Here is a 17,947-nt window from a genome sequence, read left to right on the forward strand (position 1 = left end):
GTCCCCAAGAACACAGTGGCCTCCATCATTCTTAAATGGAAGACGTTTGGAACCACCAAGACTCTTCCTAGAGCTGGCTGCCCGGCCAAACTGAGCAATATGGGGTGAAGGGCCTTGGTCAGGGATGTGACCAAGAACCCGATGGTCAGTCTGACAGAGCTCCAGAGTTCCTCTGTGGAGACGGGAGAACCTTCCAGAAGGACAACCATCTCTGCAGCACTCCACCAATCAGGACTTTATGGTAGAGTGGCCAGACGGAAGCCACTCCTCAGTAAAAGGCACATAACAGCCACAGCCCGCTTGGAGTTTGCCGAAAGGCACCTAAAGACTCTCAGACCATGAGAAACAAGACTTTCTGGTCTAATAAAACCAAGATTGAACTATTTCAAATCAAATCAAACTATTTGTCACATGCGCCGAATACAACAAGGGTAGACTTTACCTTGAAATGCTTACTTACTAGCCCTTAACCAACAGTGCAGTTCAAGAAGAGTTAAGAAAGTATTTTACCAGGTAGACTAAAATAAAAAGTAATAATAAAAAGTAACACAATAAGAATAACGAGGCTATATACAGGGGGCACCGGTACCGAGTCACTGTGCAGGGGTACAGGTTAGTTGAGGTAATTTGTACATGTAGGTGAGGGTGAAGTGACTATGCACCTCTGTCTGGCCATTTGGCCTGAATGCCAAGCGTCACGTCTGGAGGAAACCTGACACCATCCCTACGGTGAAGCATGCTGGTGGTTGCATCATGTTGTGGGGATGTCTCTGAATGTCCTTGAGTGGCCCAGCCAGAGCCCGGACTTGAACCCAATTGAACATCTCTGGAGAGACCTGAAAATCGCTGTGCAGCGTCGCTCCCCATCCAACCTGACAGAGCTTGAGAGGATCTGCAGAGAAGAAAAGGAGAAACTCCCCAAATACAGGTGTGCCAAGCTTGTAGCGTCATACCCAAGAAGACTTGAGGCTGTAATCGCTGCCAAAGGTGCTTCAGCAAAGTACTGAGTAAAGGGTCTGAATACTTATGTGAAGAATAAGGCTGTAACGTAACAAAATGTGAAAAAAGTCAAGGGGTCTGAATACTTTTCGAATGCACTCCCCCACCCCCCACCCCCCCACCCCTCACCAGAACAAACACACGGGAATAAAAGAAGGATGAATAGCGCCTCCCATACCTGTTCCTTGTGCGCCACTGTGGCGAAGCCCTTTCCCCTTTCCCACTAATCAACTATTTATTTATCCTCTATACGTACTCTGCTGTCATACTCGAACATTTCCCCTCCCCTTTCTAATATGTTTTCAAGCCCTTCTTCTCGTCCCCACCTCGAAGCGGAATGGAGAAAGCGAGAGGGAGTGTGTAACAAAAAAAAGAAGAAAAGAAACCGGTCGAACAGGTACTAGCCTGGCCCAGATCTAGTTTGTCACCGTTATTTCTGAGACGCATGCGCGCTGCTACCTGTGCTTCCTGAATAAAGGAAAAGAAGAACTAGCCTACCTGTGTTGCCTTTGACCAACCTCTGAGTTCACCGTGTTGTGTTGTGTGGCTGTGAATCGGAATACTTATCAGCGGTCTACCTGACAAACTCCGAGGTTAGAACGTAGCCTGAAGGTACGGGCACACCTGAACAAGCGAACTCACCTGCAGAGACGCTACCGTTGCTGTTTTTGTGGAGTATGGGCTTGGAGAAAAACAACGGATAAAAAGAGAAACAAAACGGGATAGGTAGAAGACCGAAACTACAGAGCTACAAAGTTTGTTGTTAGGTGGAGGAGGGAGGGGAACAATCCTTACCTTTTTGTTATTTTTTTCCCAGCGGGAAGTTTTTTTAAGCACTTTTTTTTCTTCATCAGTTTACTAGGAGTATATTGACTAGACGAAGACGACAGATTAACCGTGAAAACCGACCATGCCGCGAGCCTTCCTTGTAAAGAAGGCGAGATACTCTCCCGGTAAGCGGAACTGGAGCGAGCTGCCAGACCACGAGCGCGGGTACGTCTATATCCCAGGTGAGGTTGTGTTCCGTTAATAAACCATTTTGTTTCCGTGGAGCACGAGCAGCAGCACCGAATAACGGGAAATCAGTGTTCAATGACACGATTAATAAATTGTTAGGCTATAACGGTTTAACAAAAACTCAACCAGAAACTGTTACAATTATGTATCCAAACGAGTAGGTAGGCTACATTACAGCAGTATCGGGGTGGAATGTTTTGGCATCATTTTTACACTGTCATCACAGGCCATATTCCAGGATAGATCATAGGACTTCCGATACCATTTTTTTGTGGGTTTTATTGAGCTTTTCTTGGTCTAGAGGTTAAGACACTGCGTTGCAGCGGGCCAGGCCCAACTATAGTGCATGTGGCAATGTTCCCCTGTGAGCCACAAAGATAATCAGGACACCCGGTTACAACTCCCGCTGTCCGGTCTTCAGACCCGAGTAGTTTCCTTGAAGGAGAGAAAGAGGGGGGGGTGAAACCGGTTGCAGCACTGCCACAATCTACCTCACCCATACGGCCTGTCATATCTATTGTAAACCAAGACCCACTTGTTTCACGAAGCGCCGCTGTATAGACTGCATTGGTTGGCCTTATAGGCAGTCTACCGCGGCGCTTCATGAAAAAATAGCATCTTGGTTTGCAATAGATTTGAGATGTAAGCCCTACTGTGTAGAACAGATATGCCTTTAACTGCTTGACATGCAGACTAAAATATATATTATTTATTTTTGCCATAATCCACACAGTAGCCGAACACTTAACGTGACCAGTGTTTTACACGGAGGGACGTTTCACCTCATATTCTTCTTCTTTTATCTAGACTAGATATGTCTCTCTTGCGTCACAGTCCTGAGAACAATCGCCATTGTACCGGTGGGCTTTTTGTTATTGTTATGTGTTGTGATATCAGATAACTGATAGCGGGCAGGAAGCCTCGCGGTTAATAGCGTTGGTGCAGTAACTGAAAGGTTGCTGGTTCGAGACGACTAGGTGAAAAGTCTATCGATGTGCCCTTGAGCAAGGCACCAACCCCATATTGCTCCTGTAAGTCGGTCTGTATAAGAGCGCCCTACTATATGACTAAAATGTCAATGTAAACACGTTCACTTAAGACCTCCTTCCCCCACCACAGTTAACTTTTAATCATTGCCTTTTAGATCATTTAAAAGTCTCTGGTACTGAAAACGATCGTTAGATTAGCACCGAACAGGAGATAGATTTCACTTCCTGAACTAATATATTTAAAAAACATTAAGAACGCGTTAAGTAAGAAACAAACCAAACCTCTCAGTGTGGTTATGGGGTAGGCTGTAAGATCTATCTTTTGCTGATGTGTGTTATTTGATTGTTATCAAATTGTCTAAGTTGAATATGTTTTGAATGAAAACGATTGAAAACCAAGGCTATTTCAAACTGCAAAGATGTGAACGTTTAGGTTATTGCCTGACGAGCCAAATCAACAGCAGTAGTCATGGTGACAACGCTAGCGGCAGCCCACAGCCTAGTTATTACGCGGCTGTGTGAAGTTACCTGCCCCACCGACTCGACTTGTGTTTCACTCCAACTACAGCTGTTATCATTGTGCTTACTAACAATGCTTCCGTGGCGTTTATCACATTATGCGTTTAGCGTAGGTTAGGTTACACATTTCTCACCATAATTCTGAGCAAGATAATTTGATAGTTGGACATTGAAACGCATGTGCTTAGTAGCTATTCTATTATTTTTGTAGCTTCAACTAATAAATAAATAAAATGGCACAGGAGATATTTTTTGTAAGTTGAGAAGAAAAAAAACGGCGCTAACAGTACCTGTGCACATTTGGGAAGAAGCATTCTTCATTGAGTGCCCTCGACGCGCCCCCGCCGTCTGGGTAATGTTCAGGATGGTAGATGCTGGGTGAAATAACGGACTAGGGCTAGTACCCTCGTCTCCCAACACACAGTCATACACCCTTAGCAAACACACCAAACCACTACCGCCTGTTCTTCTGTTGACTCCCTCTCTCTCCATGGGAGGTTAAGATAGCACCTAGGCCTATTGTTTTGAATATTAGCCGATACATTGTCTTTGACTTCATCCTGTGTTTGACACTTTTCATTAAACCGTTAGTTCAGCCTGTACTCAGGGATAGACGTAACATAGTAAACTTAAATTGGGGACACTCCAATTAGTATGATATGTTTCGTATGGCATGTATTAAATTGTCGATGTCCATCTTCCATTTCATATGATGTGCAATACGTACATTGTGTTACAAATTTGCAAAATGTATGATATGTTACAAATTCCAATTGGTTGTGGATAACTTTGGCTAGGTGGCTAACATTAGCTAGGTGGCTAACATTAGCTAGGCTAGGGGTTATAGTTTGGGGTTAAGGTTAGGGGCTATGGGTTAGGTTAGATTAAAGGTTAGGGTTAGGTTAGATTAAAGGTTAAGGTTAGGGTTAGGTTAGATTAAAGGTTAAGGTTAGGGTTAGGTTAGATTAAAGGTTAAGGTTAGGGTTAGGTTAGATTAAAGGTTAAGGTTAGGTTAGATTAAAGGTTAAGGTTAGGGTTAGGTTAGATTAAAGGTTAAGGTTAGGGTTAGGTTAGATTAAAGGTTAAGGTTAGGGTTAGGTTAGATTAAAGGTTAAGGTTAGGGGCTATGGGTTAGGGTTAGATTAGATTAAAGGTTAAGGTTAGGGGCTATGGGTTAGGGTTAGATTAGATTAAAGGTTAAGGTTAGGGTTAGATTAAAGGTTAAGGTTAGGGTTAGGTTAGATTAAAGATTAAGGTTAGGTTAGATTAAAGGTTAAGGTTAGGGTTAGGTTAGATTAAAGGTTAAGGTTAGGGTTAGGTTAGATTAAAGGTTAAGGTTAGGGTTAGATTAGATTAAAGGTTAAGGTTAGGGGCTATGGGTTAAGGTTAGGGTTAGAGGAAGGGTTAGCTAACATGCAAAATAGTTGCAAAGTAACTAAAAAGTAGTAAGTAGTAGAAAAGTTGTCCGTGATGAGATTTGAAAACACAGCCTTTGGGTTATACCAGCCTACTTTAGTTTTGCCTTAAGTAACCTTATTGTCTTCTGTAACCATACCAGACGTCAAATATTATACTCATTTGAGTGTCCAGGATTTACGTTGACTTTATTACGTCTAGTCCAGGGGTAGGCAACCCACACCTGACCAATTAAACTAATTGATTTGTTCAGTGACTGCCTAAATTCAACACACTGGTGCCAGTCCAGAACCAGGGATGCCTACCCCTGGTCTAGTCTATGAGAACAGGCGGGTTAGTTTCAGACTGTTTGATAACATGAATTAGGTTTTCAAAGATGAGACTGAACCAAGGTTTCAGATATCCGTGTCATAATATCTGGTTATATGGATAGTCATTGTTTGCCTGGAGGCGCACTTGGTGCTGGTGTGAGGGAAGGGAGGGGTGAGCAAACAGCTCGAGGTTAACAATTCACCAACATGTCTAATCAGGTGTGTGTGTGTGTACGTTTTTTTTATTGTTTGAAATGAAATATGACTTCAGTTGAGCAATTAAACGGTCACAATAAAAACAACTTAATTCTGTCCCAATATGACACTGGGAATAGGTAGAACCTGCTCCTCAGATTAAACTGTTACATTAAAAAATATATATATATATTCATTACTAAACTTCATTTTAAAGCCCACGTTTTATCATAATTATGTATAAAAAAAATCTGTCAGCTGTATTTTGAGGAGGGAGCACACTGACTGGACCAGGCAAAGAGTAACCCCCCCTATTCTCCCTAGTAAATGGTTCCTTCCGAGGTGCCCGGATCCATCAGTAGAGGAAAGTGTAGAGCGGAAGAGGAAGCGGAGACTTTTTCTTTTTCTTTTTCCCTGTTTTCAAAGGAACTCAGTGAGCTAAGTAAACCCGTTGTGTCTTACGGGGAGCAACCACCTTAAGCAGTGGTGTTGTTTCACCTGGAGAAGTGGGTATACTCTAATTTTGCCCCAAATTTCCCAAACGGCCTGCCCAGCGAAGGATGCTGTGGAGATGTTTTTCTCAGCGGCAGGGACTGGGAGACTAGTCAGGATCGAGGGGAAAGATGAACGGAGCAAAGTACAGAGATGATGATGAAAACCTGCTCCAGAGTGCTCAGGAACTCAGACTGGGGCGAAGGTTCACCTTCCAACAGGACAACGACCCTAAGTGTAACAGTATAACTTTAGACCGTCCCCTCGCCCCGACCCCGGGCGCGAACCAGGGACCTTCTGCACCACATCAACAACAGTCACCCACGAAGCGTCGTTACCCATCGCTCCACAAAAGCCGCGGCCCTTGCAGAGCAAGGGGGACCACTACTTCAAGTCTCAGAGCAAGTGACGTCACCGACTGAACTAACATCTCTGGAGAGACCTGAAAATAGCTGTGCAGCGACGCTTCCCATTCAACCTGACAGAGTTTGAGAGGATCTGCAGAGAAGAATGAGAGAAACTCCCCAAATTCAGGTGTGCCAAGCTTGTAGCGTCATACCCAACAAGACTCGAGGCTGTAATCACTGCCAAAGGTGCTTCAACGAAGTACTGAGTAAAGGGTCTGAATACTTATGTAAATGTTATATTTCATTTTTGTAAATTTTTAATACATTTGCAGAAATGTCTAAAAACCTCTTTCTGCTTTGTCATTATGGGGCATTGTGATGTCATTATGGGGCATTGTTTGAAGATTGATGAGTGGGAAAAAAAGATTTAATACATTTTAGAATAAGGCTGTAACGTAACAAAATGCGGAAAAAGTCAAGGGGTTCTGAATACTTTCCGAATGTACCGTATGTTTGTAAATTCAATTGACCACCAAGAAGCCATTTCAAGCTATAAATCAAGTTTGAATTGCTATCTTGTCTAACTAATTTAGCTGGCAAGCCTGTTGGCAAGGTTATTAGACTTTAGAAAAGCAGCCAACAACTACATGTACTGAATAAGACTCACATTCCTTTAAATCTTTTACCCAGATTTTTAGCAGAGATGCATATTTTACTTACTTTTTTAAAAAAGCCCTCAGGGTTTTAGGTTGACACCCCTGATCATGACCCACACAAAACAACGGGACCTCACGCAATGCTTTGATTTGTGAGTTATCCGATTTGGCTCCTGTCCTGTTATAGAATCAACAGATTCAATTGTGTGATCAACTGACATTTATAGAACACACACACACACATACGTCTCTACAATTACTGGCTGGAGGTGTGTCTGTACTGTCTGGAGGGGTGTCTGTACTGTCTGGAGGTGTGTCTGGTGTGTCTGGAGGGGTGTCTGTACTGTCTGGAGGTGTGTCTGTACTGTCTGGAGGGGTGTCTGTACTGTCTGTAGGTGTGTCTGGAGGGGTGTCTGTACTGTCTGGAGGTGTGTCTGTACTGTCTGGAGGTGTGTCTGTACTGTCTGGAGGAGTGTCTGTACTGTCTGGAGGGGTGTCTGTACTGTCTGGAGGGGTGTCTGTACTGTCTGGAGGGGTGTCTGTACTGTCTGGAGGAGTGTCTGTACTGTCTGGAGGGGTGTCTGTACTGTCTGGAGGGGGAGGGGTGTCTGTACTGTCTGGAGGGGGAGGGGTGTCTGTACTGTCTGGAGGAGTGTCTGTACTGTCTGGAGGTGTGTCTGTACTGCCTGCGGAGGTGTGTGTGTGTTTGAGGAGTTTACAGCGGGAACCTGTGTCTCTGGACTGGCCGGTCAGACTGGTCCGACGGTAACTATAGTGTGTGTGAGGCACAAGACAATGCCTTTAATCACACACACAACCCCCCCGGTCCTCTCTGTCACCCTTTACACACTCACTTAGACTGGCACAAGCTCATATTAACTGTTAACAACATCACCACACTAGAATCCCTAGATTATATCCTTTATCAAGCTAAACCATTTCCCTCTGTCCTTCTTGTGCGTGTGTGTGTGTGTTAGCATATTGTAGGTTATATTCTATATGTAATGTATCTTTTCTCCTCTCTTGTTCCAGTGTCTGCATTCCCCTTATTGGAGGAGACTGAAGCCAGCCCAGCAGAGACCGCTCTCTGTCTCTCCACGACGACACGCTACGAATACACCAAACGCACAGAATCACTCCTGCGTGACGTGCACAGCGTGATGACCCCTAGAGCGGAGCTGCCCTCGTGCACGGTGCTGGGTAGACCCCAAAGCCCGGGTCAGGGGTTAGAGGTCAAGAGGAGGGCACAGAGCAGTCCCTACGTCCGCTCCAAAATCAAGGTGAGTGACTGAGGCATCATGGAGAATGTAGTCTTTTTTGTTGACATTGTGTTTGTTGTTCTGGGAATATAAAGCCCCCAATCATCTCTTAACTCTTTTTTTTCTCCTGTCTGTTTCTCTGTCTCTTCTATAGGTGACCACAGGTGAGCTACCCAGTGAGATTCCAAAACCTCCCCAGCCTTCCGTCCCCGAAATCACCACCACACCTGTTGCCTTGACGACGTCCGCTACTGTCCCGGTCTCCACAGTAACGAGGTCAGGGACAGGTGCTCAGGCGACGTTCGTGTGCCAGGTATGTCAAATAACCTCCTCTCTCACCATCCCCCCTCTCTCCACTCTCCATGTCTAATCCCATCCTCTCGCCTCTCCCTCCATGTCTAATCCCCCCTCTCTCCCTCCATGTCTAATCCCCCCCGCTCGCCTCTCCCTCCACGTCTAATCCCCCCTCTCGCCTCTCGCTCCATGTCTAATCCCCCCTCTCTCCAATCCCTCCATGTCTAATCCCCCCTCTCTCCAATCCCTCCATGTCTAATCCCCCCTCTCTCCAATCCCTCCATGTCTAATCCCCCCTCTCGCTTCTCGCTCCATGTCTAATCCCCCCTCTCTCCTCTCCCTCCATGTCTAATCCCCCCTCTCTCCTCTCCCTCCATGTCTAATCCCCCCTCTCTCCTCTCCCTCCATGTCTAATCCCCCCTCTCTCCACTCCCTCCATGTCTAATCCCCCCTCTCTCCTCTCCCTCCATGTCTAATCCCCCCTCTCTCCACTCTCTCTGTCTAATCCCCCCCTCTCTCCACTCTCTCTGTCTAATCCCCCCCTCTCTCCACTCTCTCCATGTCTAATCCCCCCTCTCTCCACTCTCTCCATGTCTAATCCCCCCTCTCTCCACTCTCTCCATGTCTAATCCCCCCTCTCTCCACTCTCTCTGTCTAATCCCCCCCTCTCTCCACTCTCTCCATGTCTAATCCCCCCTCTCTCCTCCCCCTCCATGTCTAATCCCCCCTCTCTCCACTCTCTCTGTCTAATCCCCCCCTCTCTCCACTCTCTCCATGTCTAATCCCCCCCCTCTCTCCATGTCTAATCCCATCCTCTCGCCTCTCACTCCATGTCTAATTCTCTCCTCTCCCTCCATGTCTAATCGCCCCCTCTCTCCTCTCCCTCCATGTCTAATCCCCCCTCTCGCCCCTCGCTCCATGTCTAATCCCCCCTCTCGCCTCTCGCTCCATGTCTAATCCCCCCTCTCTCCTCTCCCTCCATGTCTAATCCCCCCTCTCTCCTCTCCCTCCATGTCTAATCCCCCCTCTCTCCTCTCCCTCCATGTCTAATCCCCCCTCTCTCCTCTCCCTCCATGTCTAATCCCCCCTCTCTCCACTCTCTCTGTCTAATCCCCCCCTCTCTCCACTCTCTCCATGTCTAATCCCCCCTCTCTCCTCTCCCTCCATGTCTAATCCCCCCTCTCTCCTCTCCCTCCATGTCTAATCCCCCCCCCCTCTCTCCTCTCCCTCCATGTCTAATCCCCCCCCCTCTCTCCTCTCCCTCCATGTCTAATCCCCCCTCTCTCCACTCTCTCTGTCTAATCCCCCCCTCTCTCCACTCTCTCCATGTCTAATCCCCCCTCTCTCCACTCTCTCTGTCTAATCCCCCCTCTCGCCTCTCCCTCCATGTCTAATCGCCCCCTCTCTCCTCTCCCTCCATGTCTAATCGCCCCCTCTCTCCTCTCCCTCCATGTCTAATCGCCCCCTCTCTCCTCTCCCTCCATGTCTAATCCCATCCTCTCGCCTCTCCCTCCATGTCTAATCCCATCCTCTCGCCTCTCCCTCCATGTCTAATCCCCCTTCTCTCCACTCTCTCTGTCTAATCCCCCCTCTCTCCAATCCCTCCATGTCTAATCCCCCCTCTCTCCACTCTCTCTGTCTAATCCCCCCTCTCTCCAATCCCTCCATGTTTAATCCTCCACTCTCTCCATGTCTAATCCTCCAATCCCTCCATGTCTAATCCTCCACTCTCTCCATGTTTAATCCTCCACTCTCTCCATGTCTAATCCTCCACTCTCTCCATGTCTAATCCTCCAATCCCTCCATGTCTAATCCTCCACTCTCTCCATGTCTAATCCTCCACTCTCTCCATGTCTAATCCTCCACTCTCTCCATGTCTAATCCTCCACTCTCTCCATGTCTAATCCTCCACTCTCTCCATGTCTAATCCTCCACTCTCTCCATGTCTAATCCTCCACTCTCTCCATGTCTAATCCTCCAATCCCTCCATGTCTAATCCTCCACTCTCTCCATGTCTAATCCTCCACTCTCTCCACTCTCTTCCCCGTGTAACCCGTCTCTCTCTCTCTCCTCTTCCCGTGTAACCCGTCTCTCTCTCTCTCCTCTTCCCGTGTAACCCGTCTCTCTCTCTCTCCTCTTCCCGTGTAACCCATCAGATGTGCCAGAAGGTGTTCCAGCACCAGAGGATGTTGAACCGGCACCTGAAGTGTCACAGTGATACTAAGAGACACCTGTGTAACCACTGTGGTAAAGGATTCAACGACACCTTCGACCTGAAGAGACATGTCAGAACACACACAGGTAGGACACACACACACACACACACACATACACACACAAGCACAGGTAGGACACACACACACACACACATACACATGCACGCACACACACACACAGGTAGGACAGAGAGACGTACCCCCTCACTAAACCCCTCAGCCCCCCCTCACTAAACCCTCACTAAACCCCTCAGCCCCCCCTCACTAAACCCCTCAGCCACCCCCCCTCACTAAACCCTCACTAAACCCCTCAGCCCCCCTCACTAAACCCCACCCACCCCTCACTAAACCCCACCCACCCCTCACTAAACCCCACCCACCCCTCACTAAACCCCACCCACCCCTCACCCACTCCTCACTAAACCCCTCAGCCCACCCCTCACTAAACCCCACCCACCCCTCACTCCACCCCTCACTAAACCCCACCCACCCCTCACTAAACCCCACCCACCCCTCACTAAACCCCACCCCTAACTCCACCCAGTGCTGCTCCTCTCTCATTCCTCTCCCATCTCTTCCTCCCTCCATCCCTCCGTCTCTAATCCAGTCCCTCTCTCCCTCTAGGAGTGCGTCCCTACAAGTGTTCTCTCTGTGACAAGGCCTTCACCCAGCGCTGCTCTCTGGAGTCTCACATGAAGAAGATCCACGGTGTGACCCTGCAGTACGCCTATAAGGAGAGACGCAACAAACTCTACGTCTGTGAGGAGTGTGGCCACACCGCCCCTTCCCAGGATGCACTGCTCGAACACTACCACGCCCTCCACCCCAACTCCGCCTTCCTGAGGGCGAAGGGGGGGAGAGGGGCAGGGGGTGAGGGGGGTGAGGAGTCAATGCCTGGGTCGCCGCTTTCGAACAGTCAGTATAGTGATGATGCTACAGGATCAGGGGGGCAGTAGAGGGAGGGATGAGGAGGTGCGGCGGTTTGGAACAGGATAACGGTTGTGTCTTTGACCAAAACCAGCAACAGGGTCATATTCATTAGGGCAAAGTAATGTATGTATGACAATTTAACCGTTTCCTATTGGACAGATGCAAGGTTGTCTCTCCCTGTTTCAGTCCATTTACTTCCGTTTGGTGCCTAATGAACACGACCCAGGTAAATGTAAAACGTTAAGGGAAATCTAACGTAGTGGCAACATGTGAGATTAGGATTGAGATGATGTCTAGTTTGTTATGGTTCTTATCGTAACACTCCTCTCTGTACAAAGAAAAATATATATAAATATATATATATATTATGCAGTAAAGGGTTTAATATATTTATTTTGTTATAAATTGAATATGTGTATGTTATTATGAATTTGATTGATAAAAAGAGACAATGTTTGTTTTGGGGTTTAGGAAATCTTTTGCACAACTACATTACCCTATAATACTGTACGGTGCTGTAACTACATTACCCTATAATACTGTACGGGGCTGTAACTACATTACCCTATACTACTGTACGGTGCTGTAACTACATTACCCTATACTACTGTATGGTGCTGTAACTACATTACCCTATACTACTGTACGGTGCTGTAACTACATTACCCTATACTACTGTACGGGGCTGTAACTACATTACCCTATACTACTGTACGGTGCTGTAACTACATTACCCTATACTACTGTACGGGGCTGTAACTACATTACCCTATACTACTGTATGGTGATGTAACTACATTACCCTATACTACTGTACGGTGCTGTAACTACATTACCCTATACTACTGTACGGGGCTGGAACTACATTACCCTATACTACTGTAAGGTGATGTAACTACATTACCCTATACTACTGTATGGTGATGTAACTACATTACCCTATACTACTGTACGGGGCTGGAACTACATTACCCTATACTACTGTAAGGTGATGTAACTACATTACCCTATACTACTGTATGGTGATGTAACTACATTACCCTATACTACTGTACGGTGCTGTAACTACATTACCCTATACTACTGTACGGGGCTGGAACTACATTACCCTATACTAATGTAAGGTGATGTAACTACATTACCCTATACTACTGTACGGTGCTGTAACTACATTACCCTATACTACTGTACGGTGCTGTAACTACATTACCCTATACTACTGTACGGGGCTGGAACTACATTACCCTATACTACTGTAAGGTGTTGTAACTTCATTACCCTATACTAGTGTACGGTGCTGTAACTACATTACCATATACTACTGTACGGTGCTGTAACTACATTACCCTATACTACTGTATGGTGCTGTAACTACATTACCCTATACTACTGTAAGGTATTGTAACTACATTGCCCTATACTACTGTAAGGTGCTGTAACTACCATATACTACTGTATGGTGCTGTAACTACATTACCCTATACTACTGTACGGTGCTGTAACTACATTACCCTATACTACTGTACGGTGATGTAACTACATTACCCTATACTACTGTACGGTGATGTAACTACATTACCCTATACTACTGTACGGTGATGTAACTACATTACCCTATACTACTGTACGGTGCTGTAACTACATTACCCTATACTACTGTACGGTGATGTAACTACATTACCCTATACTACTGTACGGTGATGTAACTACATTACCCTATACTACTGTACGGTGATGTAACTACATTACCCTATACTACTGTACGGTGATGTAACTACATTACCCTATACTACTGTAAGGTGATGTAACTACATTACCATATACTACTGTACGGTGATGTAACTACATTACCCTATACTACTGTACGGTGATGTAACTACATTACCCTATACTACTGTACGGTGATGTAACTACATTACCCTATACTACTGTACGGGGCTGTAACTACATTACCCTATACTACTGTATGGTGATGTAACTACATTACCCTATACTACTGTACGGGGATGTAACTACATTACCCTATACTACTGTATGGTGATGTAACTACATTACCCTATACTACTGTACGGTGCTGTAACTACATTACCCTATACTACTGTACGGGGCTGGAACTACATTACCCTATACTACTGTAAGGGGTTGTAACTACATTACCCTATACTACTGTACGGTGCTGTAACTACATTACCCTATACTACTGTATGGTGATGTAACTACATTACCCTATACTACTGTACGGTGCTGTAACTACATTACCCTATACTACTGTACGGGGCTGGAACTACATTACCCTATACTACTGTATGGTGATGTAACTACATTACCCTATACTACTGTACGGTGCTGTAACTACATTACCCTATACTACTGTATGGTGATGTAACTACATTACCCTATACTACTGTACGGTGCTGTAACTACATTACCCTATACTACTGTACGGGGCTGGAACTACATTACCCTATACTACTGTAAGGTGTTGTAACTACATTGCCCTATACTACTGTACGGTGCTGTAACTACATTACCCTATACTACTGTACGGGGCTGTAACTACATTACCCTATACTACTGTATGGTGCTGTAACTACATTACCCTATACTACTGTAAGGTGCTGTAACTACATTACCCTATACTACTGTAAGGTGCTGTAACTACATTACCCTATACTACTGTACGGTGCTGTAACTACATTACCCTATACTACTACTGCAAAGGTTGGGGTCAATTCCTTTTCAATTCCAGTCAATTCAGGAAGTATTCCAATGCTTTTCAATGAGCAACATTTGGAATTTGGTTTGCTTTTGAATAAATAATAACAATAATCATTCATTTAACTTGTATAGCACTTTTCATTACAGAAAATAATCTCAAAACACATAAAAAGCTAAATAAACAAACAACACATTTTAAATAGAGATGGTGGAGAGACTGAATGTCTCTGTTTGATTTCAGATGAAAGGTTGGGAGTTGAGGCCGTTTGGATTGTATGTTTGTCAACTCAGTACTGGTCCTCTGTAGGTACTGGTCCTCTGTAGGTACTGGTCCTCTGTAGGTACTGGTCCTCTGTAGGTACTGGTCCTCTGTAGGTACTGGACCTCTCTAGGTACTGGACCTCTCTAGGTACTGGTCCTCTGTAGGTACTGGTCCTTCTATAGGTACTGGTCCTTCTATAGGTACTGGTCCTTCTATAGGTACTGGTCCTCCGCAGGTACTGGACCTCTATAGGTACTGGACCTCTATAGGTACTGGTCCTCTATAGGTACTGGTCCTCTGTAGGTACTGGTCCTCTGTAGGTACTGGTCCTCTGTAGGTACTGGTCCTCTGTAGGTACTGGTCCTCTGTAGGTACTGGTCCTCTGTAGGTACTGGTCCTCTGTAGGTACTGGTCCTCTGTAGGTACTGGTCCTCTGTAGGTACTGGTCCTCCGCAGGTACTGGTCCTCTATAGGTACTGGTCCTCCGCAGGTACTGGTCCTTCTATAGGTACTGGTCCTTCTATAGGTACTGGTCCTCCACAGGTACTGGTCCTCCGTAGGTACTGGTCCTCCATTGCCGAACATGTAGCACCCACCTGGGTGATGCCACAGCTTCTGAAAGGTGCAATTGAATTGACTGGAATTAAAAATGGAATTGATCCCAATCCTGTGTTGTATAACTGTAACTGCTGTTTAAAGACCGAGATTGTGAGACAAAGTGCCAGTCATGTTTACATTCATATCCAATAGGACTTGGAAGGGATATAACTTCTATGGAAGAGATTACTACTAGCATACTGGAAAAGCACAGTTAGTTTATTCTATCCTGGTCCCAGACCTGTTTGTGCTGTGTAGCCAACTCTTGTTGCATTTGACAAGACAACACAAACAGATCTAGAACCAGGCTCGATTTTACACTGATGCTCAGATTAGAAAACATTCCACTATAGCCCGGTACAAGACCTGTTTGTGCTGTGTAGTCAACTCCTGTTGCATTTGACAAGACAACACAAACAGATCTAGAACCAGGCTCGATTTTACACTGATGCTCAGATTAGAAAACATTCCACTATAGCCCGGTCCAAGACCTGTTTGTGCTGTGTAGCCAGCTCTTGTTGCATTTGACAAGACAACACAAACAGATCTAGAACCAGGCTCGATTTTACACCGACGCTCAGATTAGAAAACATTCCACTATAGCCCGGTCCAAGACCTGTTTGTGCTGTGTGGCCAACTCCTGTTGCATTTGACAAGACAACACAAACAGATCTAGAACCAGGCTCGATTTTACACTGATGCTCAGATTAGAAAACATTCCACTATAGCCCGGTCCAAGACCTGTTTGTCCTGTGTAGCAAGCTCTTGTTGCATTTGACAAGACAACACAAGCAGATCTGGATCCAGGCTAAGATTGTTGTAGGTATAGTAAAGGATTTAGTCTGATTCCTGGGTTACAAAGAACTCCATTATATAACACTGTTTTGTTTTTCTATTTTTTTCTCTGTAAGTAGCGTTTGTTGTAGGTTTTCACGTCATGTTTGATGTGCTGTTTTCCTTTTTTTGTATGCGACATTGTTATTAGAGATTGGGAATCTGCATTTTTTTTGTGTGTGTGTGTGTGTGTTTCTACTGTATAAGTGCCTGACTACTCATAAGCTAAAGAGAACCAAAAGGCTATCTGCTTTCTGCATTGCTGAGATCACGATGATAGTTTCTATCACTGTATAATAGAGTTTAAACAATGGAGAGAGAGACAGAGGGGTTTTCTATTGATGACAGGCATTTGAATGATGACTGTACTGTAGGTATTGTCAGGTCTGTCATTATTGACCCGCCTTGATAAAGATGAGCAACATTATTCTGTACAAAATACTAATTCTGAGCTATATTGCTCAACAAAATGGGGAAATGTATATATATTTTTTTACCAATACAATTGCTCAGCGAAAGAGAACTCTATTTTCATGTCATCTGACCATAGCACCGCCTGGAGTTTGCACCGCCTGGTGTTTTGATAAACAGCATTGGCACTTGGATTGGAACCGGTGCTTTGGTCAGATGACATGTAAATAGAGCTCCTTGGCAACATACAACAGCGGTGGGTTTGGTGTTGAAAAACAGAAGCATATGCAGGAATGAACCTCCATACCTACTGTAAAATATGGTGGTGGATCTTTGATGTTATGGGGCTGTTTTGCTTCCACTGGTCATGGGGCCCTTGTTAAAGGTCACCGGCATCAGGAACTTTATCCAGTACCAGGACATTTTTTTTGTGTGCCAAAAACCTGATTTCTTCTGCCAGGAGGCTGACACAAGTGGATCTTCCAGCAAGATAATGACCCCCAGGACTAATCAAACATTTTACCCATACATCTAAATGCTGCAATGGTCACCTCAGTCTCTGGACTTTGGTTCTGTATGGAGGAATGGACTAAGATCCCTCCCAATGTGTTCTACAGTCTCATAAAACATTTTAGAAATAGGCTCAGTGATGTTATCGTCGCAAGGGGAGGGTGCTGGAACAGGGGGGCCCAGAACCCCAATCCTTTTTTTGTTGTTGATTTTTGTACGTATTTCTTGTTCAACAAAATCTCATTTTGTGAGCAATTGCATTGTTATAAAATAGTATAATTTCACCCTTTTTTTTGTTTTTTTTGCATGAAATATATCTCAGTATTTATATTGTTTATTTATACAATATTTGTTGCTCATCTTTATCCAGGGTGCCAATAATTATGGACATGACTGTATCTGGGGTTTTGTTTTCAGTTTATCTTTTTTTTTTATGAGCATTTTATCACACTAAAATATAACTTGTTGTATCAAACTGTTCTATTTAGTTGTGTACTGTATAAAAAAAAAAACACTACTGCGTTTGTTTGTTTGTTTGTTGCTGTGGTTGTCTATGGCCAGTAAAACAGTGAGATTCGAAATGTTTCTTTCTTTCAAAGACTTTCCGTGTTGCAAAACTTGACTTGCTGTCGGTTAACGCCAAAAGATGGTTTTGCTGCTGTGGTGGGTTGTGGATGCTGTCTGTGTGTTCAGTCGGTGTTTTATATGACAATCATGGTGTCACTCGTTACTCAATATTAAATCTATTTCCTGGAATGTATAAGGTATTGGCCTCCTGTGTATCTGTAGTTCAATCAGTTTAGTTTTGATTCTGTTTAAATGAATAGAAAATAAGAAAGCTGTTGGGGGATGTGTGTGTAGGGGGGGGGGGGGGGGTGAGACAGATTACACAGACCCACAAAGATTTTGAAAACAGATCCAATGTTGATAAACTCCCATATCTATTGGGTGAAATACCACAGTGTGCCATCACAG

The 17,947-nt window shown here is 45.0% G+C and overlaps 1 protein-coding gene across 1 annotated transcript; it reads left to right on the top strand.

Moving 5' to 3' along the window:
* The first annotated feature begins 1,512 nt into the window (after positions 1 to 1,512).
* ovol1a (ovo-like zinc finger 1a) lies at positions 1,513 to 17,553 on the top strand. Its single transcript, XM_071378393.1, has 5 exons — positions 1,513 to 2,009; positions 7,974 to 8,221; positions 8,355 to 8,513; positions 10,651 to 10,795; positions 11,335 to 17,553. The coding sequence occupies exons 1-5, from the start codon at positions 1,910 to 1,912 to the stop codon at positions 11,664 to 11,666; spliced, it is 984 nt and encodes a 327-aa protein (XP_071234494.1). The 5' UTR covers positions 1,513 to 1,909; the 3' UTR covers positions 11,667 to 17,553.
* The last annotated feature ends 394 nt before the right edge of the window (positions 17,554 to 17,947 follow it).

The sequence above is a fragment of the Salvelinus alpinus genome, chromosome 31 (assembly GCF_045679555.1).
Source record: "Salvelinus alpinus chromosome 31, SLU_Salpinus.1, whole genome shotgun sequence".
NCBI classification, from domain to species: Eukaryota; Metazoa; Chordata; class Actinopteri; order Salmoniformes; family Salmonidae; genus Salvelinus; species Salvelinus alpinus.